Source organism: Acipenser ruthenus, chromosome 57 (assembly GCF_902713425.1).
Source record: "Acipenser ruthenus chromosome 57, fAciRut3.2 maternal haplotype, whole genome shotgun sequence".
Taxonomy (NCBI): Eukaryota; Metazoa; Chordata; class Actinopteri; order Acipenseriformes; family Acipenseridae; genus Acipenser; species Acipenser ruthenus.
Window position 1 is genome coordinate 822,087 of NC_081245.1, and position 20,485 is coordinate 842,571.

Below are 20,485 nucleotides of genomic sequence, written 5' to 3' on the forward strand. Positions count from 1 at the left end.
CTGAAATCAAAATGCCCACTGGTAAATCCATCTCCGTTACATATGTGAGCAGGAGGATGATGGGAAATGTAGTTCTGAGAGGTCCATGCGGGTACATGGGAAGCCATCTTGAGGCAGGGAATGCAATTTAAAAGTTAAAAAAGTGGTCAAAATGTAAAAAATTAAAACAATACACACACCTTACGTAAACAGTTGTAGCAACACGTGGGAACACGTAACACAATAAAATAAAAAGGTCCTCATGTGCCCTTTAATTTCCTGCAAGGGGTGAAAGTGCTATTGTAATGGTGTTTCTGTAAGTTTCAGTAGTTGGACGTGTACAAAAGTAGCTGACAGCAGTTACATGGACGTTAAAATCGTGATATAATAATTGGATTGTGAGGGAACTTGCAAATAAATGACCTACCTGCTTGGAACATCATACTGTTAGTTGGATGAGAACATATTTATTTGCATGTAAATCATTATATTATGTGAAGATTGGAGCGAAGTTTTAGGCTACCAATAATCAGCATAATAATTAGAATTGATAGTAGAAGACGCTGAACTGGAGAATGCTGCCAATCTCTCTGTTGGGTAGATTTTCTCTGGAAGGGTCCCAGCTCAGAATAAAGAAAAGGAGACTCTCACTCTCTAAACTAGGAGAGCTATCCTTGCCTGTTCTTGAGAAATATTATGTGGCTGCAAGCTATGTTCTGTGAAATACTGGATTTTTGAAAATGTTAATGCCAGATGTACCCACATGAAACCATTTGGAAAACAACCTGACTATTCACTCCTCACTGGTCCCAGAAAAAAATGTTTAAGCAATACATTTTACATACTATTTACATACATTAAATGTCTGGTATATTGTTTTAAAATGTTTCGGATTAGACCATGCTTATTTAAAACTGGAGGGTATTCCGTCCACAAAATACAAAAAGCTTGGTATCAACACTGCAGGACATCTCTCAGAACGACACACTGTCCTTTCACACAGCACAGTCAGTACAGTACAGTATAGCAAAGGAACTCTTTCAGTTCTTTCAAATAAGACAGGTTCTCAAAATGATCACACTATAGCCTACACACTGATAGCATATGTGCAATCGAATAAATATGATTGAGGCATGCTGAGCTGTAAAAAAATACCATGAAACTGCAGGGTGCAAATAAAAACGAGAGTGTAACAAATGGACAATATTAGCCTAACACTTGTGCCCTTTTTACATGCAATATAGTACCCCAAAATTAGTTTCCAAAAAAATTATAAAGACCATACAGACATCACAGAAATTAGAAACAAGCAATACAATGCATACAATTAATAAGACAAAATGTATGCAATACAATAAAGAATAGGCTTTATATTATAGCCTATTAAAAACAGGTGTGTGGTGTCTTTGTAAACGCTGATATTACGTTAAACAGCTTTCGCTTTGTATTATAAGCTTTCACAATTATTTTCAGGAAATCGAGAGATCTTGCTAGGAACTCAGGATCGATGAGGGAGGCAGTGTCTGCTGGGTGCTGCTTTTTTTATCAAGTTGTCGGACAGTGTAGTTGGTCAGTTTTGGAAGGAAAAATAACAAAGTCAGCTATAGTACTCATTTTTACTTCGTTTATTTTAGAAATGTCATAACTGAATCAACACGTTATGTGAGAACATTCTTTCAAAAAAACTAAAATGCAATCACCTTTTAAAAACCAGTCTCCACGTCAATTTCAGTCCTCGATGCCGCTTGTCAGATTCAGCAGGCTACTGTTTAGCCAGAGACACAGTACAAGGAAAAAATGCATCGGGAGCATTAAACGACGAAGCAAGAAATGTCTGCTCTAGTGCCCTGGGGTTTGAGATCTCTCCTCTAAATTACTGCAGGAAAAGAACATAACAAAACGTGCTGTGGCTTTTCTGTTCCGTACCACATCATGGATTGTTATTGCTGTGTTACCTGTTTGATAATGTGGGCACTAATCCTTCCACTATCAGTGCACTAGAGCAGACATGTTGAAAAGAGCTTTGAAACAGACTTTAAAGTTGTAAGTGTAAAAAGTTGTCAGGATGTTAACAATGAAAAGGAAAATGACAGATACATTATTTAAACCGTTCTAGCAACCCTACTTATTCTTTAACGTTTGCAGGACCAAATGTACATGTAAATACCCTGAAATTCAGACAATGTTTTCATTGTTAAATGTATGCTATTTGAATAGGTCTTCAGGGTTCAACTGACTGAATTATGAGTCACATTTCTTCTTCACAATTTGCTGTGTTCTGTGGCCCGAGGCATGCAGTGCGCTGTCCCGAGGACAGTACAGGTCAGTGAGTCTTGTGTCCTGTGCTGTCCTGACTCTGCTGAGTCTTGTGTCCTGTGCTGTCCTGACTCTGCTGAGTCTTGTGTCCTGTGGCAGTGCCCTGGCTCTCTCCTGAATGTCTGGTGTAGGTTCTGTATACTTTGCCAGAGTCTTGACTCAAATCCATATCTTAGAACATATATTTGTATTACTATAACCTGCATTAAATTTTCATCAATTAGGCAATTAATCACCAATTTACTTTTTTTGTAATTGGCACACAATTCCAATCATATGCAACTGTAAATAATAACATTTCAAATTGGAATTGGAAACTTTAAATACAGTGCTGAACACTGAACTTATGAGAATCTGCGAATGTAGTGTTTAGAAATACAAGATTGGGAAACAACACATACTTCGTATATTGCAACAGGTAGCCAACATTTCTGGAGCAAAATAGTTTTTATGGGTGTGATTCGTCAAATATTTTGGTCGCAAATATTTATGGCTTTACAGTATTAATGGCGATCAGACATTGTATCATTGTTAGTAGTTATTTCTGACATGTATTCGTTGATTGGTTGCGATTGTAGTGTTGCAAAGTTCTGTTACTGTATGTAAAGTGTGATTGGATACTCAGATTATCATGAGCATTTAAACACTCCCCCCCTCACCAGTACTCACATCTTGAGCGCCCTGTGGCCCCCGCCCAATGTTTAGACTGTCATTGAGTACCCCTGGTATACTGTGTGCAAGGCTTTTCAATAAGTTATTTTCTTTGTTTATTTCGGATTCATTTCGCACAAGGAAAACAACATATTATAAAGGAAATATTTCAGTGTTTGGAGTAATTCTTTAAAATTGTCCTTGTAAAGCAGAATATGGAGATGACTTCTCCAGTGAGTTGTACACCATGTCCCGTTGTGTGTCCCCTAGATGTAATCTAAAATAAAACAATTAAAACAAAATTAATTATTTGAATAGAAATTCCAAAAGTGGCTATTTTTAAGGTAAGCACCTTTGGCATTCATTCTCAGGTTACTAAGAAAAATCAATTTTTCCATTTCCATTGTGAAACTGTATATGGGGGAGGGGGGTGGCATTATATTGCTATCAGTCTGTCAACAACAAAACTATGTTTGAGGTAAGAAATTCAGAATTGACCAAAGCTTATCATTGACTTGACAGCTGGTGACTTGCAGACGGAATTACAATCCATTTCATAGATTACTAAAGTGACGTGACAAAACCAGAATGGTCAGCAAGATGGGGTCGCTCATATTTTCCATCCAAGAGTGTTGATCTGAAGGGATTAGCAGTAACTCTATTTATCAAGCAACTTTATAATTTTGCTTACAGTAAATATCTTTGTATTTTAGTCAAATTTACTCCTGGTGTTCAGGTGTCCAAGTGTCTAAGATTCTATTAATTATCTTGTGTCCTTCAAGACCCAGTAACTGACATTCAGAGAAGGGACAGAGCGTCACTCGTGTGCATTTTCTGGTGTTTTTTAAGGTTTGATAAGTGACTGAAACATTTCAGACATTCACTACATTGATAAGATCTATTTGTGAGAGCGCTAGTGGACTTTCAAGGAACTTAAATATGTGAATCTCTTCCCACACTCAGTGCAGTGATGTGGTTTCTCTCCTGTGTGAACACGCTGGTCTGTTTTAAGATTTTGTAATATCTTGAAACTCCTCCCACACTCAGTACAGTGATAAGGTTTCTCTCCTGTGTGACTGCGCTGATGTAATTGAAGACTTCCTAACTGTGTGAAACTCTTCCCGCAATCTGTGCAGTGATAAGGTTTCTCTCCTGTGTGAATGCGCTGGTGCGATTTAAGATTTTGTAACAGCGTGAAACTCTTCCCGCACTCTGTGCAGTGATAAGGTTTCTCTCCTGTGTGAACATGCTGGTGTCTGTTAAGATTTTGTAACTGCGTGAAACTCCTCCCACACACTGTGCAGTGATAAGGTTTCTCTCCTGTGTGAATGCGCAGGTGTGATTGAAGACTTCCTAACTGTGTGAATTTCTTCTCGCACTCTGTGCAGTGATAAGGTTTTTCTCCTGTGTGAATGTGCTGATGGTTTTTAAGACTTTCTAATCGCGTGAAACTCCTCCCACAGTCAGTGCAGTGATGAGGTTTCTCTCCTGTGTGAACACGCTGGTGGATTTTAAGCCTTGATAAATGATTGAAACTTTTCCCACAATCAGCACAGGAAAATGGTGTCCCTCTTGTGTGATTCCCTTTAGCAGCTAGGGAAAAAAAAGAGAAGAGACAAAGGTTATTGTACAGCATTCTTACACATTCACTCTTATGCAGGGCTTTCCCTCATAACCATGACCAACTCCTAGAGTGAACTGAATACTGCCAAACACTCTTAATATCACTCCTGTTAATACCAGCCTCCTTTTATCATCATCACATTGGATATAATGGGTGTCAATAAGTACAAATGCTTGAGGATATTACTTTGATTATCAACACTCGCAGTTAATATCACTCACATTTCCCAGTCATTGATTTCCACCCCACTTAACATCACTTTGAGGAATAATAGTATAAGATCAGGTTTACATGCAAGTGCTGTATTGGATTTGGCATCCCTCAGTGATGAGACATGTGATCCCAGTGTAATAGAAATGTTACAGAAAATAGAACTGACTCGACATAATGTACTGCCATAACCTTGCTCACATAACCTTGTATGATTTGCTAAAGATAAGGAACCGCAAGATGCCTACACTGCAGCTGCGGCTGTGAGAAAAAAGGATGAGCCAGACGTGTCTTTTTACACGTATACCCAAACTACCCATCCTTTTTATCTGCTTGCTTAGTTTTATGCCAAGTATGCATAGTTATAAGTTTTCTCTTATATGCTAATACCTGAATCATCATTGGCTAACCCTCTGCCTTGCTGACAGTTTTAAGGTATATAAGAAACTGATCTAACTCTGTATGTTGGAACACTGCTCGATGATTATCTAGCACCCTGTGTGTTGAGAGTGTTTTCAGTTTGCAAACTTAAGAAATAAAGGCCTGTGTGTTTGGAACTCGCAGTCTCTCTTCCTTTTATTAGAACCACTATAAAGCTGTGGGAGCAGCACAACTGCAAACAGTCTACCAGAAACAGGGAAAGGCAAAGATCCAACAGCATTCGAAACAGGCATGATAGTGGGTGCACATCTAGCAGGGTCACAGCAGCAAGGATAGTTATGTTGAAAGCCACTGATGTAGTGTTTGGGCAGCCACTCTAGCTTAAATTGAGGTGAATTTTCAGCACACTTCTAGAGTTTAGTAACCAGTTTTTGCAAGATTAATAGTCAGCTTAATGTGTCTTGTTTTGTATAATTACCTCCAAATCCCACTTCACATTCAGGTGGACAATCATCACACAGGCTGGATCCCAGCTGGTTGTTCTCCTCAAGTGTACAGACATTATTTTCAGTAGGAACTTCCTCTGCGATGGGGACACATTCCTGTCCTATGAATTCCTGTTTAATAGGAACGCATTCCAGTCGAGGGACCTCTTCATCTTTAACACATGTCAGCTCTGTAACCTGCTTTAGACTTGCACACCACTCCTGGTCAAAGGACTCCTCTTGTGTGTGAACTGCTTCTATCCTTGGACCCTCCTGTGCTTCAGATTTAGGCACAGCATGGCTCTCTGTGGGATCTGTGTGAAAGAAAATTGTACAAAATTATAACTCTTACTTATTAGCCAGGTTCCTCTACAAAGCCAGCCCCTTGTCAGAATTCTACTGAGAGATGTCATTACACTGAAACAATTCATGAGGTGTTTTTTTTTTATTTTACTTAAAGCTAAGGAGAACAGTGAGTAAGGAATACAGTGAGTATCCTCTACTAACACAACCAAGTGAATAAACTCTTTACACCCAGGAGCTTGACAGTGGAAGTGGACAGCGAGCTACCAGGAAGACAAAGGCCAGCCCTGCAGGTGTCTGCTTGAGCTCACTGGGCTCCTGGCCAATAGATACAAATCATGAATGATGACCTCTAGAGACTTCTACTTTTCCAGACACCACAGGATGGAGAGCTGGGAATGAGGCTGGATCCAACATTGCTTCTAAAGTATTTGTGGGAGAAGGGTGATCAATTAGCTGTACAACCGAGGTCCTATTGTAAGTGACTGTGCAGCAGCAGTTGTGATGCATAGTTCAAATTTTGTAAAAACACGTCATTTTGTTATTATTGTTGACAGCCTGGATGGGGTTAAAATGCCCCATCCAGATAAAACCGTGAGAATGCGAGGTCAACAGCGAGTGATTATTGACAGACTGGCTGTCGACCACGCGTATGAGAAAGCCTGTGCAGAACGTGGTCGAGGGGTAAATTAGGTAACTGACAGCCAGTTGGCTGAACGGGGGTTGGGGTGTGCAGGAGTGGAGAACTGGAGCACAGAGAGGAGGTAAAAGAAGAAATTAAAGAAACAATTGCTACGCGTGCTGGTTCAACACCAGCATGACACTTGTTTTAGTCAGTGGTGTGTGATCGCGTTTAGTAAAAATACCCTGAATATTTATTTTTTCCCAAATTACCCTTTGTGTTTTTTCATAATGAAAGTTGATGGTGTTTTTAAATTAAATTTTTTTGTATACCATTTTATTTTTACAATTACCTATATTTTATTTTTGTAACAATTATTATTATTATTATTATTTCTTAGCAGACGCCCTTATCCAGGGCGACTTACAATTGTTACAAGATATCACATTATTTTTACATACAATTACCCATTGATTCAGTTGGGTTTTTACTGGAGCAATCTAGGTAAAGTACCTTGCTCAAGGGTACAGCAGCAGTGTCCCCCACCTGGGATTGAACCCACAACCCTCCGGTCAAGAGTCCAGAGCCCTAACCACTACGCCACACTGCTGCCCAATTAGTGTGTGAATCACTCAGAAAACATTGATTTGTGTTTGTTTGAATTAAAATTTTTATTTTTATTAGAGAGCTCCCCTAAATCCCTTGTTTAGAAAGATGCAGGGTATTAATGCTTGTGAAAGAGTAGCCGTCTGCTGTGCATTCACTGCTGAGTGACAGGCAGGAGAGCGAGACGGAGGTTGAAATTGATACGCCCTCCTGCAGGCGAACAGGATTTATTTACATATTAAGAACATACTGAACAGATCACCTGACACTACCAGCAATGGCAGCACACGGAGCACTTTGGTAGGATCTCCAATCTCTGAACTTATCTTCTCTGCTCAATAATAAACTAACGTTGCTGAAGAGCTTGATCATGGAGGATATGTGATGGGCGGACACGTGACAGATTACAGTATTTCTTTTTTGTTGTTTTATGAATGAGTATGAAATCGCCTTAGTGCCCTTGGGTTGGATTTATGTTTGGTCTTTTTTGCCCCCTGAATGCTCACGCCCAATGAAGGCAACGTTGCCTTGCCCTTCAAGACCTTAACTTCTTGCCCTGGGTATTGCCCTGTTTTATTGTGGCAGTGTGTTGTGTCTGAAAATATATCTGCAGGCAGCAGTCAAATCAAACATGAAAACCCAATGTGCTGCTTTATATTGATATCAAAGCTCACAAATCATTATCCTAACCCTCTGCAATACGGTTTGTTAAAGTCTCAGTGGGGCTATAGGTTTGTTTAATTTACTAGCCAGAGTTTACTCTATAGAAGATATCTCTTTACAAGAAGAAGAGCCATTTAAGACTCCTAATTAAACTGGTTAAGATTTATAGACTAATCCTTTCTTGCAGTTCATAGAATACCCATTTAAATCTTCATTAGGCTAGGTGAGATATACAAACATAGCCTAGTAATTTCCTATACTCTTATAATTAATTAGACTGCCTAATATTAGGACAGTGGAGTCGAGTTATTAACAGCACTCATAATAAGCACTTTAAAATGTCTGGCGAGAAATTCTAACTAAGACCTCATCAATAAAATTGACCAAGCAACATCATCAAAAAGATCAACCTTACCTTGAAATAACCCCTGGTTCTCGTTCCTCTGAAAGTCTTGTTCATTGCAGTCGGGGTTCATGTTTCTGAGAGGTTGTTTAATGTCTGCATCTGCAGCGTTCATGCATTCCCGCACTGCTTTCAACTCGCTCTCTGATATTTCCAATCTCAGCTTCAGACTTTCATTCTCTTTCTCCTTTCCAGCCATTTCCATTCGGAATTCAGTGAATTTGCCGCCGACAACTTCTGTGATTTGGCACAAGACGGTGTCTACAGCCGCTTTCACTGCGTGCTCGATGGTAGAGGCGAGCTCGTCTTGAAAGAACGACACGGAGACGCTGACGTCCATCTTCATTTGTACCCAACCTAAAATACTTTAAACAGCAGATAATACAATTCTGTGAAACCTGTAGGGCTGCAGCCCTCTCTTCTGCATAAGCAAAACAACCTTTTCTATCTCCTGTACTGAAATGGAGCGTCACAAGCAGTGGGCGTGTCTGGTTGGAACCATTGGCTGTAGAAACTCTAATCCCAGCCTGATTGGCTGCTGGCCTCCCTGTCGAACCCAAGGGAGGTTTTGAAGCTGGATCCCGGGGTTCTCCATGTGGGCTCTTACTGGCGTTGTGTTTTCAATGCAATGTCCTGTGGAGGATCCGAAATGGCGCCAGTTTAGTTTCTCTGCTTTGTACTCCAAAACCGCTTCGACTGTGTGAGTCATTGCATTGCGCTTGATTTGTTAATAGAGTCGACTGTTTGTTTATATGAATGGTTTTAGTTATAGTGGCGGTTTAGAGGTGAAGGGGGAGACTTGAGACAGATTAACAAAACAACAACAATAATTTATGCGCCGATGGAAGAGAGAGAGAGCGTAAACAACTGAATTTATCGGAATTTAATTCACATTATTAGACACATCATTATTTATTAGCAGACGCCCTTATCCAGGGTGACTTACAATTGTTACAAGATATCACATTATTTGTTACATACAATTACCCATTTATACAGTTGGGTTTTTACTGGAGCAATCTAGGTAAAGTACCTTGCTCAAGGGTACAGCATCAGTGTCCCCCACCTGGGATTGAACCCACGACTCTCTGGTCAAGAGTCCAGAGCTCTAACCACTACTCCACACTGGTCCACAACTTTAAAATGGAATTTGAAAACTGAACTGCACAAACATGAAGTTTTAATTTCAATTACACACACCTGTCAACTTTTCAAAATACAAAATCGGGGGTGTGTGGTGCAGTCCGTGATATATATATATATATAGTTTTTACTGTTTCCCCAGTAGAGTTGCGGGGTTGCAGGTGCGCAGCTAACTATGTGAATTTAACTCGCGCTGAATGCATGCCTGCACAGGGCTCCGCTGGGTCCTAAACCCTGCTCGGTACAGGCGGGGATTGCAGTAACCACACACCGGACACGACTCTTGTAGACATTGGAGGTTTGCTGACATGAGGGGGTTAAACAGTAGAGTTTTGACCAAAATACCGGAGACTCCCGGTGAATACGGGAGAGTTGACAGGTGTGATTGCATTTAAATCTGCAGGAGACCGCTTTGATACCAGTCTGAATGAAGTTTTTTTGATAGTGGACATTCGCTGTGATTCTCAACTGCCAGGCATAAGGGAACAATAGAGTTATAGCACCCGCTTCAACCCGTGCTACAAAAAAACTAAACACAGGAATTGTTAATAATTTACAAGGTATACTCTTTGTATTTTGCTAAACAAAAGAGGTACGGTTATCAGTTACTTTTGTTTAGCAAGCTGGCATTGTAAATGAAACATGGTGAGGTATAATTCTGTACCAGCCAGAGGCTAAAGGGTTAATTGTACCCTGGCATGTTTTAGTTTCTTTTGTTTATCAAGGTACATCTTCAGACTGGTCACTTTGATGCAGGTGTACCAGAGGTGTGCCGTGTGTAGGACGGTGTTCAAATGCAATTTTAGATTTCAACAAACAAAATCCAGAGTCGATTATTCAATTTAGGGTTTACCTAACTAAAAACATATCTGAAATCAAAATGCCCACTGGTAAATCCATCTCCGTTACATATGTGAGCAGGAGGATGATGGGAAATGTAGTTCTGAGAGGTCCATGCGGGTACATGGGAAGCCATCTTGAGGCAGGGAATGCAATTTAAAAGTTAAAAAAGTGGTCAAAATGTAAAAAATTAAAACAATACACACACCTTACGTAAACAGTTGTAGCAACACGTGGGAACATGTAACACAATAAAATAAAAAGGTCCTCATGTGCCCTTTAATTTCCTGCAAGGGGTGAAAGTGCTATTGTAATGGTGTTTCTGTAAGTTTCAGTAGTTGGACGTGTACAAAAGTAGCTGACAGCAGATACATGGACGTTAAAATCGTGATATAATAATTGGATTGTGAGGGAACTTGCAAATAAATTACCTACCTGCTTGGAACATCATACTGTTAGTTGGATGGGGACATATTTATTTGCATGTAAATCATTATATTATGTGCAGATTGGAGAGAAGTTTTAGGCTACCAATAATCAGCATAATAATTAGAATTAACAGTAGAAGACGCTGAACTGGAGAATGCTGCCAATCTCTCTGTTGGGTAGATTTTCTCTGGAAGGGTCCCAGCCCAGAATAAAGAAAAGGAGACTCTCACTCTCTGAACCAGGAGAGCTACCCTTGCCTGTTCTTGAGAAATATTATGTGGCTGCAAGCTATGTTCTGTGAAATACTGGATTTTTGAAAATGTTAATGCCGGATGTACCCACATGAAAACCATTTGGAAAACAACCTGACTATTCACTCCTCACTGGTCCCAGAAAAAAATGTTTAAGCAATACATTTTACATACTATTTAAATACATTAAATGTCTGGTATATTGTTTTAAAATGTTTCGGATTAGACCATGCTTATTTAAAACTGGAGGGTATTCCGTCCACAAAATAGAAAAAGCTTGGTATCAACACTGCAGGACATCTCTCAGAACGACACACTGTCCTTTCACACAGCACAGTCAGTACAGTACAGTATAGCAAAGGAACTCTTTCAGTTCTTTCAAATAAGACAAGTTCTCAAAATGATCACACTATAGCCTACACACTGATAGCATATGTGCAATCGAATAAATATGATTGAGGCATGCTGAGCTGTAAAAAAATACCATGAAACTGCAGGGTGCAAATAAAAACGAGAGTGTAACAAATGGACAATATTAGCCTAACACTTGTGCCCTTTTTACATGCAATATAGTACCCCAAAATTAGTTTCCAAAAAAATTATAAAGACCATACAGACATCACAGAAATTAGAAACAAGCAATACAATTAATAATACAAAATTAACAAGACAAAATGTATGCAATACAATAAAGAATAGGCTTTATATTATAGCCTATTAAAAACAGGTGTGTGGTGTCTTTGTAAACGCTGATATTACGTTAAACAACTTTCGCTTTGTATTATAAGCTTTCACAATTATTTTCAGGAAATCGAGAGATCTTGCTAGGAACTCAGGATCGATGAGAGAGGCAGTGTCTGCTAGGTGCTGTTTTTTTATCGAGTTGTCGGACAGTGTAGTTGGTGAGTTTTGGAAGGAAAAATAACAAAGTCAGCTATAGTACTCATTTTTACTTCGTTTATTTTAGAAATGTCATAACTGAATCAACACGTTATGTGAGAACATTCTTTCAAAAAAACTAAAATGCAATCACCTTTTAAAAACGAGTCGCCACGTCAATTTCAGTCCTCGATGCCGCTTGTCAGATTCAGCAGGCTACTGTTTAGCCAGAGACACAGTACAAGGAAAAAATGCATCGGGAACATTAAACGACGAAGCAAGAAATGTCTGCTCTAGTGCCCTGGGGTTTGAGATCTCTCCTCTAAATTACTGCAGGAAAAGAACATAACAAAACGTGCTGTGGCTTTTCTGTTCCGTACCACATCATGGATTGTTATTGCTGTGTTACCTGTTTGATAATGTGGGCAATAATCCTTCCCCTATCAGTGCACTAGAGCAGACATTTTGAAAAGAGCTTTGAAACAGACTTTAAAGTTGTCAGTGTAAAAAGTTGTCAGGATGTTAACAATGAAAAGGAAAATGACAGATACATTATTTAAACCGTTCTAGCAACCCTGCTTATTCTTTAACGTTTGCAGGACCAAATGTACATGTAAATACCCTGAAATTCAGACAATGTTTTCATTGTTAAATGTATGCTATTTGAATAGGTCTTCAGGGTTCAACTGACTGAATTATGAGTCACATTTCTTCTTCACAATTTGCTGTGTTCTGTGGCCCGAGGCATGCAGTGCGCTGTCCCGAGGACAGTACAGGTCAGTGAGTCTTGTGTCCTGTGCTGTCCTGACTCTGCTGAGTCTTGTGTCCTGTGCTGTCCTGACTGTGCTGAGTCTTGTGTCCTGTGGCAGTGCCCTGGCTCTCTCCTGAATGTCTGGTGTAGGTTCTGTATACTTTGCCAGAGTCTTGGCTCAAATCCATATCTTAGAACAGATATTTGTATTACTATAACCTGCATTAAAATTTCATCAATTAGGCAATTAATCACCAATTTACTTTTTTTTGTAATTGGCACACAATTCCAATCATATGCAACTGTAAATAATAACATTTCAAATTGGAAACTTTAAATACGGTGCTGAACAGTGAACTTATGAGAATCTGAGAATGTAGTGTTTAGAAATACAAGATTGGGAAACAACACATACTTCGTATATTGCAACAGGTAGCCAACATTTCTGGAGCAAAATAGTTTTTATGGGTGTGATTCGCCAAATATTTTGGTCGCAAATATTTATGGCTTTACAGTATTAATGGCGATCAGACATTGTATCATTGTTAGTAGTTATTTCTGACATGTATTCGTTGATTGGTTGCAATTGTAGTGTTGCAAAGTTCTGTTACTGTATGTAAAGTGTGACTGGATAGTCAGATTATCATGAGCATTTAAACACTCCCCCCCCCCCCCCTCACCAGTACTCACATCTTGAGCGCCCTGTAGCCCCCCCCCCCCATGGTTTAGACTGTCATTGAGTACCCCCTGGTATACTGTGTGCAAGGCTTTTCAATAAGTTATTTTCTTTGTTTATTTCGGATTCATTTCACACAAGGAAAACAACATATTATAAAGGGAATATTTCAGTTTTTGGAGTAATTCTTTAAAATGGTCCTTGTAAAGCAGAATATGGAGATGACTTCTCCAGTGAGTTGTACACTACAATTTAAGACGATGTCCCGTTGTGTGTCCCCTAGATGTAATCTAAAATAAAACAATTAAAACAAAATTAATTATTTGAATAGAAATTCCAAAAGTGGCTATTTTTAAGGTAAGCACCTTTGGCATTCATTCTCAGGTTACTGAGAAAAATCAATTTTTCCATTTCCATTGTGAAACTGTTTATGGGGGAGGGGGGTGGCATTATATTGCTATCAGTCTGTCAACAACAAAACTATGTTTGAGGTAAGAAATTCAGAATTGACCAAAGCTTATCATTGACTTGACGGCTGGTGACTTGCAGACGGAATTACAATCCATTTCATAGATTACTAAAGTGACGTGACAAAACCAGAATGGTCAGCAAGATGGGGTCGCTCATATTTTCCATCCAAGAGTGTTGATCTGAAGGGATTAGCAGTAACTCTATTTATCAAGCAACTTTATTATTTTGCTTACAGTAAATATCTTTGTATTTTAGTCAAATTTACTCCTGGTGTTCAGGTGTCCAAGTGTCTAAGATTCTATTAATTATCTTGTGTACTTCAAGACCCAGTAACTGACATTCAGAGAAGGGACAGGGCGTCACTCGTGTGAATTTTCTGGTGTTTAAGGTTTGATAAGTGACTGAAACATTTCAGACATTCACAACATTGATAAGATCTATTTGTGAGAGCGCTGGTGGACTTTCAAGGAACTTAAATATGTGAATCTCTTCCCACACTCAGTGCAGTGATAAGGTTTCTCTCCTGTGTGAACACGCTGGTGTGTTTTAAGATTTTGTAACAGCGTGAAACTCTTCTCGCACTCTGTGCAGTGATGAGGTTTCTCTCCTGTGTGAATGCGCTGGTGCGATTTAAGATTTTGTAACAGCGTGAAACTCTTCCCACACTCAGTACAGTGATAAGGTTTCTCTCCTGTGTGAATGCGCTGGTGTGATTTAAGACTTTCTAATCGCGTGAAACTCCTCCCACACTCAGTGCAGCGATAAGGTTTCTCTCCTGTGTGAACACGCTGGTGGATTTTAAGCCGTGATAAATGATTGAAACTTTTCCCACAATCAGCACAGGAAAATGGTGTCCCTCTTCTGTGATTCCCTTTAGCAGCTAGAGAAAAAAAGACAAGACAAAGGTTATTGTACAGCATTCTTACACATTCACTCTTCTGCAGGGCTTCCCCTCATAACCATGACCAACTCCTAGAGTGAACTCTGATGAGAATACATTCAAACCCGCTTAATATCACTCCTGTTAATACCAGCCTCCTTTTATCATCATCACATTGGATATAATGGGTGTCAATAAGTACAAATGCTTGAGAATATCAGTGATTATCAACACTCGCAGTTAATATCACTCACATTTGCCAGTCATTGATTTCCACCCCACTTAATATCAATTTGAGGAATAATAGCATAAGATCAGGTTTACATGCAAGTGCTGTATTGAAATGTTTCTTCTGGTGACACTTAGCAACCCGACTGGATCTGGCATCACCCACTGATGAGACATGTGATCCCAGCACCACTATAAAGATGTGGGAGCAGCACAACTGCAAACAGTCTACCAGAAACAGGGAAAGGCAAAGACCTAACAGCATTCAAAACAGGCATGATAGTGGGTGCACATCTAGCAGGGTCACAGCAGCAAGGATAGTTATGTTGAAAGCCATTGACATAGTGTTTGGGCAGCCACTCTAGCTTATATTAAGGTGAATCTTCAGCACACTTCTAGAGTTTAGTAACCAGTTTTTGCAAGATTAATAGTCAGCTTAATGTGTCTTGTTTTGTATAATTACCTCTAAATCCCAGTTCACATTCAGGTGGACAATCATCACACAGGCTGGATCCCAACTTGTTGTTCTCCTCAAGTGTACAGACATTATTTTCAGCAGGAACTTCCTCTGCGATGGGGACACATTCCTGTTCTATGAATTCCTCTTTAATAGGAACACATTCCAGTCGAGGGACCTCTTCATCTTTAACACATGTCAGCTCTGTAACCTGCTTTAGACTTGAACACCACTCCTGGTCAAAGGACTCCTCTTGTGTGTAAACTGCTTCTATCCTTGGCCCCTCCTGTGCTTCAGATTTAGACATAGCATGGCGCTCTTTGGGATCTGTGTGAAAGAAAATTATACACAATTATAACTCTTACAAATTAGCCAGGTTCCTCTACAAAGCTAGCCCCTTGTCAGAATTCTACTGAGAGATGTCATTGGGTCATTAAACTGAAACATGAGGAGGTGTTTTTATTTTTTATTTTACTTAAAGCTAAGGACAACAGTGAGTGTCCTCTACTAACACAACTAAGTGAATACACTCTTTACACCCAGGAGCTTGACAGTGGAAGTGGACAGCGAGCTACCAGGAAGACAAAGGCCAGCCCTGCAGGTGTCTGCTTGAGCTCACTGGGCTCCTGGCCAATAGATACAAATCATGAATGATGACCTCTAGAGACTTCGACTTTTCCAGACACCACAGGATGGAGAGCTGGGAATGAGGTTGGATCCAACATTGCTTCTAAAGTATTTGTGGGAGAAGGGTGATTAATTAGCTGTACAACCGAGGTCCTATTGTAAGTGACTGTGCAGCAGCAGTTGTGATGCATAGTTCAAATTTTGTAAAAACACGCCATTTTGTTATTATTGTTGACAGCCTGGATGGGGTTAAAATGCCCCATCCAGATAAAATCGTGAGAATGCGAGGTCAACAGCGAGTGATTATTGATAAACTGGCTGTTGACCACGCACATGATAAAACCCGTGCCGAATGTGGTTGAGGGGTAAATTAGGTAATTGATAGCTAGTTGACCCCTCAGCCACAATACAAAAGACCTTGGGCCGTATTCACAAAGCTGACAAGTCTAAGACCAAAAAACGGGCTTAAGTCGCTTTTGCTGAATTTGTTATAACCGAGTCTCAAGTCCGTTTCACAAAATGATTTTCTGGGGGGTCTTAACTTAGACCAGCGTTTCTGTCCTCGCGTGACGTCTTCCACTCAAGAGAAAGCCGTTACCTGAGGGACAGATTGATAATTTACCTTCTTCACTGGGACTTAAGAAAAATCATGATGTCATGTAAATATAAATAATGTGAAATGTATAGATTTTATTATAGAATTTCGTAATTTTCTATTAAAAAATATATTGTTATAATTACATTTAAACGTATGATTAAATTGACCTGTTGAATTATTTTACACTGGTTAGGCTCTCATTGATTATTTAAGTGTGTGTGTATATATATATATATATTATATAAATAAAATCACATGTAATTACAGTGAAATAAACAATGCAGAATATTATGTAATTTTTATGTGTATTGTATTCAATGGAATATTTGTTAAAGTATATTTTTTAAAAAGTTTATGTGTCTGTCTTTCTATTTGCTTTCAGATGTGTATCCCTTTAAGAAAGACGGTCTTGGTTTTTAATGCGACGCAAGCATTTTTAGAAACAGGATATAGTTTCTGGTAATGGAGTAACCAGGCAGAGGGGAAAACGGTTAGAAACAGCAGTAGGACACACGGAAAAGGGTACACAGGAGGGTGTGGATGTGTTTTATAACTGTGGATAACAAACACAAAACCACAACGGAGCTGGTATTACTTTGCATGTTTCCAGCTCTGCTAATGAAGTCTTCATTCCTCTCAAGCCGTGCTTTTGCTGCTGCTTGTTATAAATTAAACGTAGATTTACAGCCCTAATTATAGTTCTCGAGTCTCGCAGGGAGTCGGGAGAAATGTGCTCGAAATCGGGAGTGTCTCACGGCAGGTATGAGGTTGTACAGGTTTTGTAACAGCGGTTAAACTACAATTGCGCAAACAACTCATGGGACAACTATCATTATTAAACTCCAGCCATGAGTAAATCTTCAGCCCGTTGCCTGAAAATCTCTCTTTTTTAAACTTTCCTTTCACTGACGTCACTTATTTTTGCTGTTGTATCACGAAGGCTGTATCTAATCCATGTATTAGGCTGTGGTGTGTGACCGAGTTTAGTAAAAATACTATGAATAGTTATTTTTTTTGCCAAATGACCCTTTGTATTTTTTTTATAATGAAAGTTTGTTGTTTTTAAATTGGATTTTTTGTATACCATTTTATTTTTGTACCAATTAGTGTGTGAATCACTCAGAAAACATTGATTTGTGTTTGTTTGAATTAAAATTGAATCAACATAATATGCTGTAATCCAGAAATCCATCGCATATCCGACTGCGGTGGAATCAGAGTGCGGGCGGATATGTAAAAAGTCGGATGAATGAATCCTGTTTTAAATACCATTATACACAGCTGTAACAATTACTCTATTCACACAATTATCGTTTTGAGATTCAGCTTTTATTAGGAAGCTCCCCTAAACCCCTTGTTTAGAAAGATCGAGAAATTCTAACTAAGACCTCATCAATAGAATTGACCAAGCAATACCATCAAAACAATTTTACCTTGAAATAATCCCTGGTTCTCTTTCCTCTGAAAGTCTTGTTCATTGCAGTCGGGGTTCATGTTTCTGAGAGCTTGTTTAATGTCTGCATCTGCAACGTTCATGCATTCCCACACCGCTTTCAACTCGCTCTCTGATATTTCCAATCTCAGCTTCAGACTTTCATTCTCTTTCTCCTTTCCAGCCATTTCCATTTGGAATTCAGTGAATCTGCCGCCGACAACTTTTGTGATTTGGCACAAGACGGTGTCTACAGCCGCTTTCACTGCGTGCTCGATGGTAGAGGCGAGCTCGTCTTGAAAGAACGACACGGAGACACTGACGTCCATCTTCACTGGTTTCAGTGTGAGACTCGAGTAGCAGAATCCTCTTTGAGTTTAATTTAATATTTATTTAAATAGAATTAACAGTCATATAAAATCATCACTTCTAGTGTGATAAAGAAAACAAACAAGAGACTCGTCTTACTTTGCAAGGAGTAACTTTTACCATCATGTATAGCTTGAACTTAAAGCGCGTTTGTTTTCTCAGTAAAAAATCACATCGACAAGTTAAACATCTGTGTGTACAGCTGACACGCTCCACTCTGTCTGAGTGCTTAAATAAAAACACAAAGGGGACTCTGTTTCAGAACTCAATGCAGGCAGTAAACGAACAAAACAAATAATATCAATCAGCGAAACATTTGTACCCAACCTAAAATACTTTAAACAGCAGATAATACAATTCTGTAAAACCTGTAGGGCTGCAGCCCTCTCTTCAGCATAAGCAAAACAACCTTTTCTATCTCCTGTACTGAAATGGAGCGTCACAAGCAGTGGGCGTGTCTGGTTGGAACCATTGGCTGTAGAAACTCTAATCCCAGCCTGATTGGCTGCTGGCCTCCCTGTCGAACCCAAGGGAGGTTTTGAAGCTGGATCCCGGGGTTCTCCATGTGGGCTCTTACTGGCGTTGTGTTTTCCATTGCAATGTCCTGTGGAGGATCCGAAATGGCGCCAGTTTAGTTTCTCTGCTTTGTACTCCAAAACTCCTTCGAGTGTGTGAGTCATTGCATCGCGCTTGATTTGTTAATAGAGTCGACTGTTTTTTTTTATATAACAACATTAGAACATAAGAAAGTTTACAAACGAGAGGAGGCCATTCAGCCCATCTTGCTCGTTTGGTTGTTAGTAGCTTATTGATCCCAGAATCTCATCAAGCAGCTTCTTGGAGGATCCCAGGGTGTCAGCTTCAACAACATTACTTGGCAGTTGGTTCCAGACCCTCACAGTTCTCTGTGCAAAAAAGTGCCTCCTATTTTCTGTTCTGAATGCCCCTTTATCTAATCTCCATTTGTGACCCCTGGTCCTTGTTTCTTTTTTCAGGTCAAAAAAAGTCCCCTAGGTCGACATTGTCTATACCTTTTAGGATTTTGAATGCTTGAATCTGATCACCGCATAATCTTCTTTGTTCAAGATACAAAGGTACACCTGGTGGTCCCTGGTACTTGAGATGAAAAGGCTGAAAACCACGGGTTTAAAGCAGTAGAACAATGAAAAAAATCATGGATTGTGACGTTATTTTCTTCTGTAATGCTAGTACACCCACACCTCATTATATCGCCCCTCGCTATACTGCGGGTTCAGATGCATCGCAGTCCTGGAGTTGGCACCCCATTTTTACAGTCTAACTGTGCATGCCTTAACTGCAAAACACAAAGGCATATATAGGCAATTTCACTTGTAATTACTGTTCGTTTTATTTTGTACTGCACATCACAAACAAATATACAACACAATTAAAAAACAAAATATCATACTGTTCTCATATACACGCGTATTGCACAAAAACACAAAGCAAATTAAATATCTACTTGCTGAAGCGGGTTTTATTTTAGCCGACAAAGTTTGCAGCAACGCACAAGCAAGTCACAGGGCAGTGACGTCAGATCCCTAGCAGCAAGCCTCCTACGTTGGGAATGGATTCTTTCAATGCAGCGGGTTTGTGCATTTGGAGAAAGGAAATGAATTGGAGAATTCAGATGATGAGAAGCAAATACCCTCCTCTGTACGAATTAAGACGGTGCGCTGCTTTTTATACGAAAAATGATTAAAAGTGGGTTGTGTGGAAGATTTATATTGGACACTGACACCCCCGATAAAACGAGGGAGTGCTCGTACAGTATTTGTTTTTCCATGCGCCTCTCGCGGCCCTCGATATATATCAGATTTATACTGGACCCCGACACCTGTGATATGGCGAGTGGGTGTTGGATTAGCTGAGGTTTACAGTGTCGCCGGTGGCTGACATATTTCTCATCCCATCTCTTTCACAAACACTCCAATCCGTTAACAAATCAAACGAAACACAGTGAGTGCGTTCACGACACGTAGACTTTCGTCATTCTGCACAGGATCGGAGCAAGTAGCCAATGAATTTTCAGAACCTTTGCAGAATCTGCGCAGACTTAGCAAACTCTGCCTCTGGTGAACGCACCCAAGGACTCGCAGCATCTTTGAAATACAAAGCACATTGAGCAAGCGCAGAGTACAAAGCAGTGGGAAGAAACTGGCGCCATTTCGATTGCAAACTGGACATTGC

At 39.7% G+C, this 20,485-nt stretch overlaps 2 protein-coding genes across 2 annotated transcripts; both read right to left on the bottom strand.

Annotated features, from left to right (window-relative positions):
* Positions 1-1,704: 1,704 nt before the first annotated feature.
* On the bottom strand, positions 1,705-8,832 carry LOC131724775 (zinc finger and SCAN domain-containing protein 2-like). The gene is made up of 3 exons (XM_059017525.1): positions 8,256-8,832; positions 5,640-5,960; positions 1,705-4,539 (listed from the first exon to the last, which is right to left on the bottom strand). Exons 1-3 carry the CDS (start codon positions 8,587-8,589, stop codon positions 3,860-3,862), a joined length of 1,335 nt encoding a protein of 444 aa, XP_058873508.1. The 5' UTR covers positions 8,590-8,832; the 3' UTR covers positions 1,705-3,859.
* A 4,440-nt stretch (positions 8,833-13,272) lies between these two features.
* LOC131724812 (zinc finger protein 300-like) lies at positions 13,273-18,669 on the bottom strand. Its single transcript, XM_059017637.1, has 3 exons — positions 17,907-18,669; positions 15,255-15,575; positions 13,273-14,563 (listed from the first exon to the last, which is right to left on the bottom strand). Exons 1-3 carry the CDS (start codon positions 18,232-18,234, stop codon positions 14,121-14,123), a joined length of 1,092 nt encoding a protein of 363 aa, XP_058873620.1. The 5' UTR covers positions 18,235-18,669; the 3' UTR covers positions 13,273-14,120.
* Between the last annotated feature and the right edge of the window lie 1,816 nt (positions 18,670-20,485).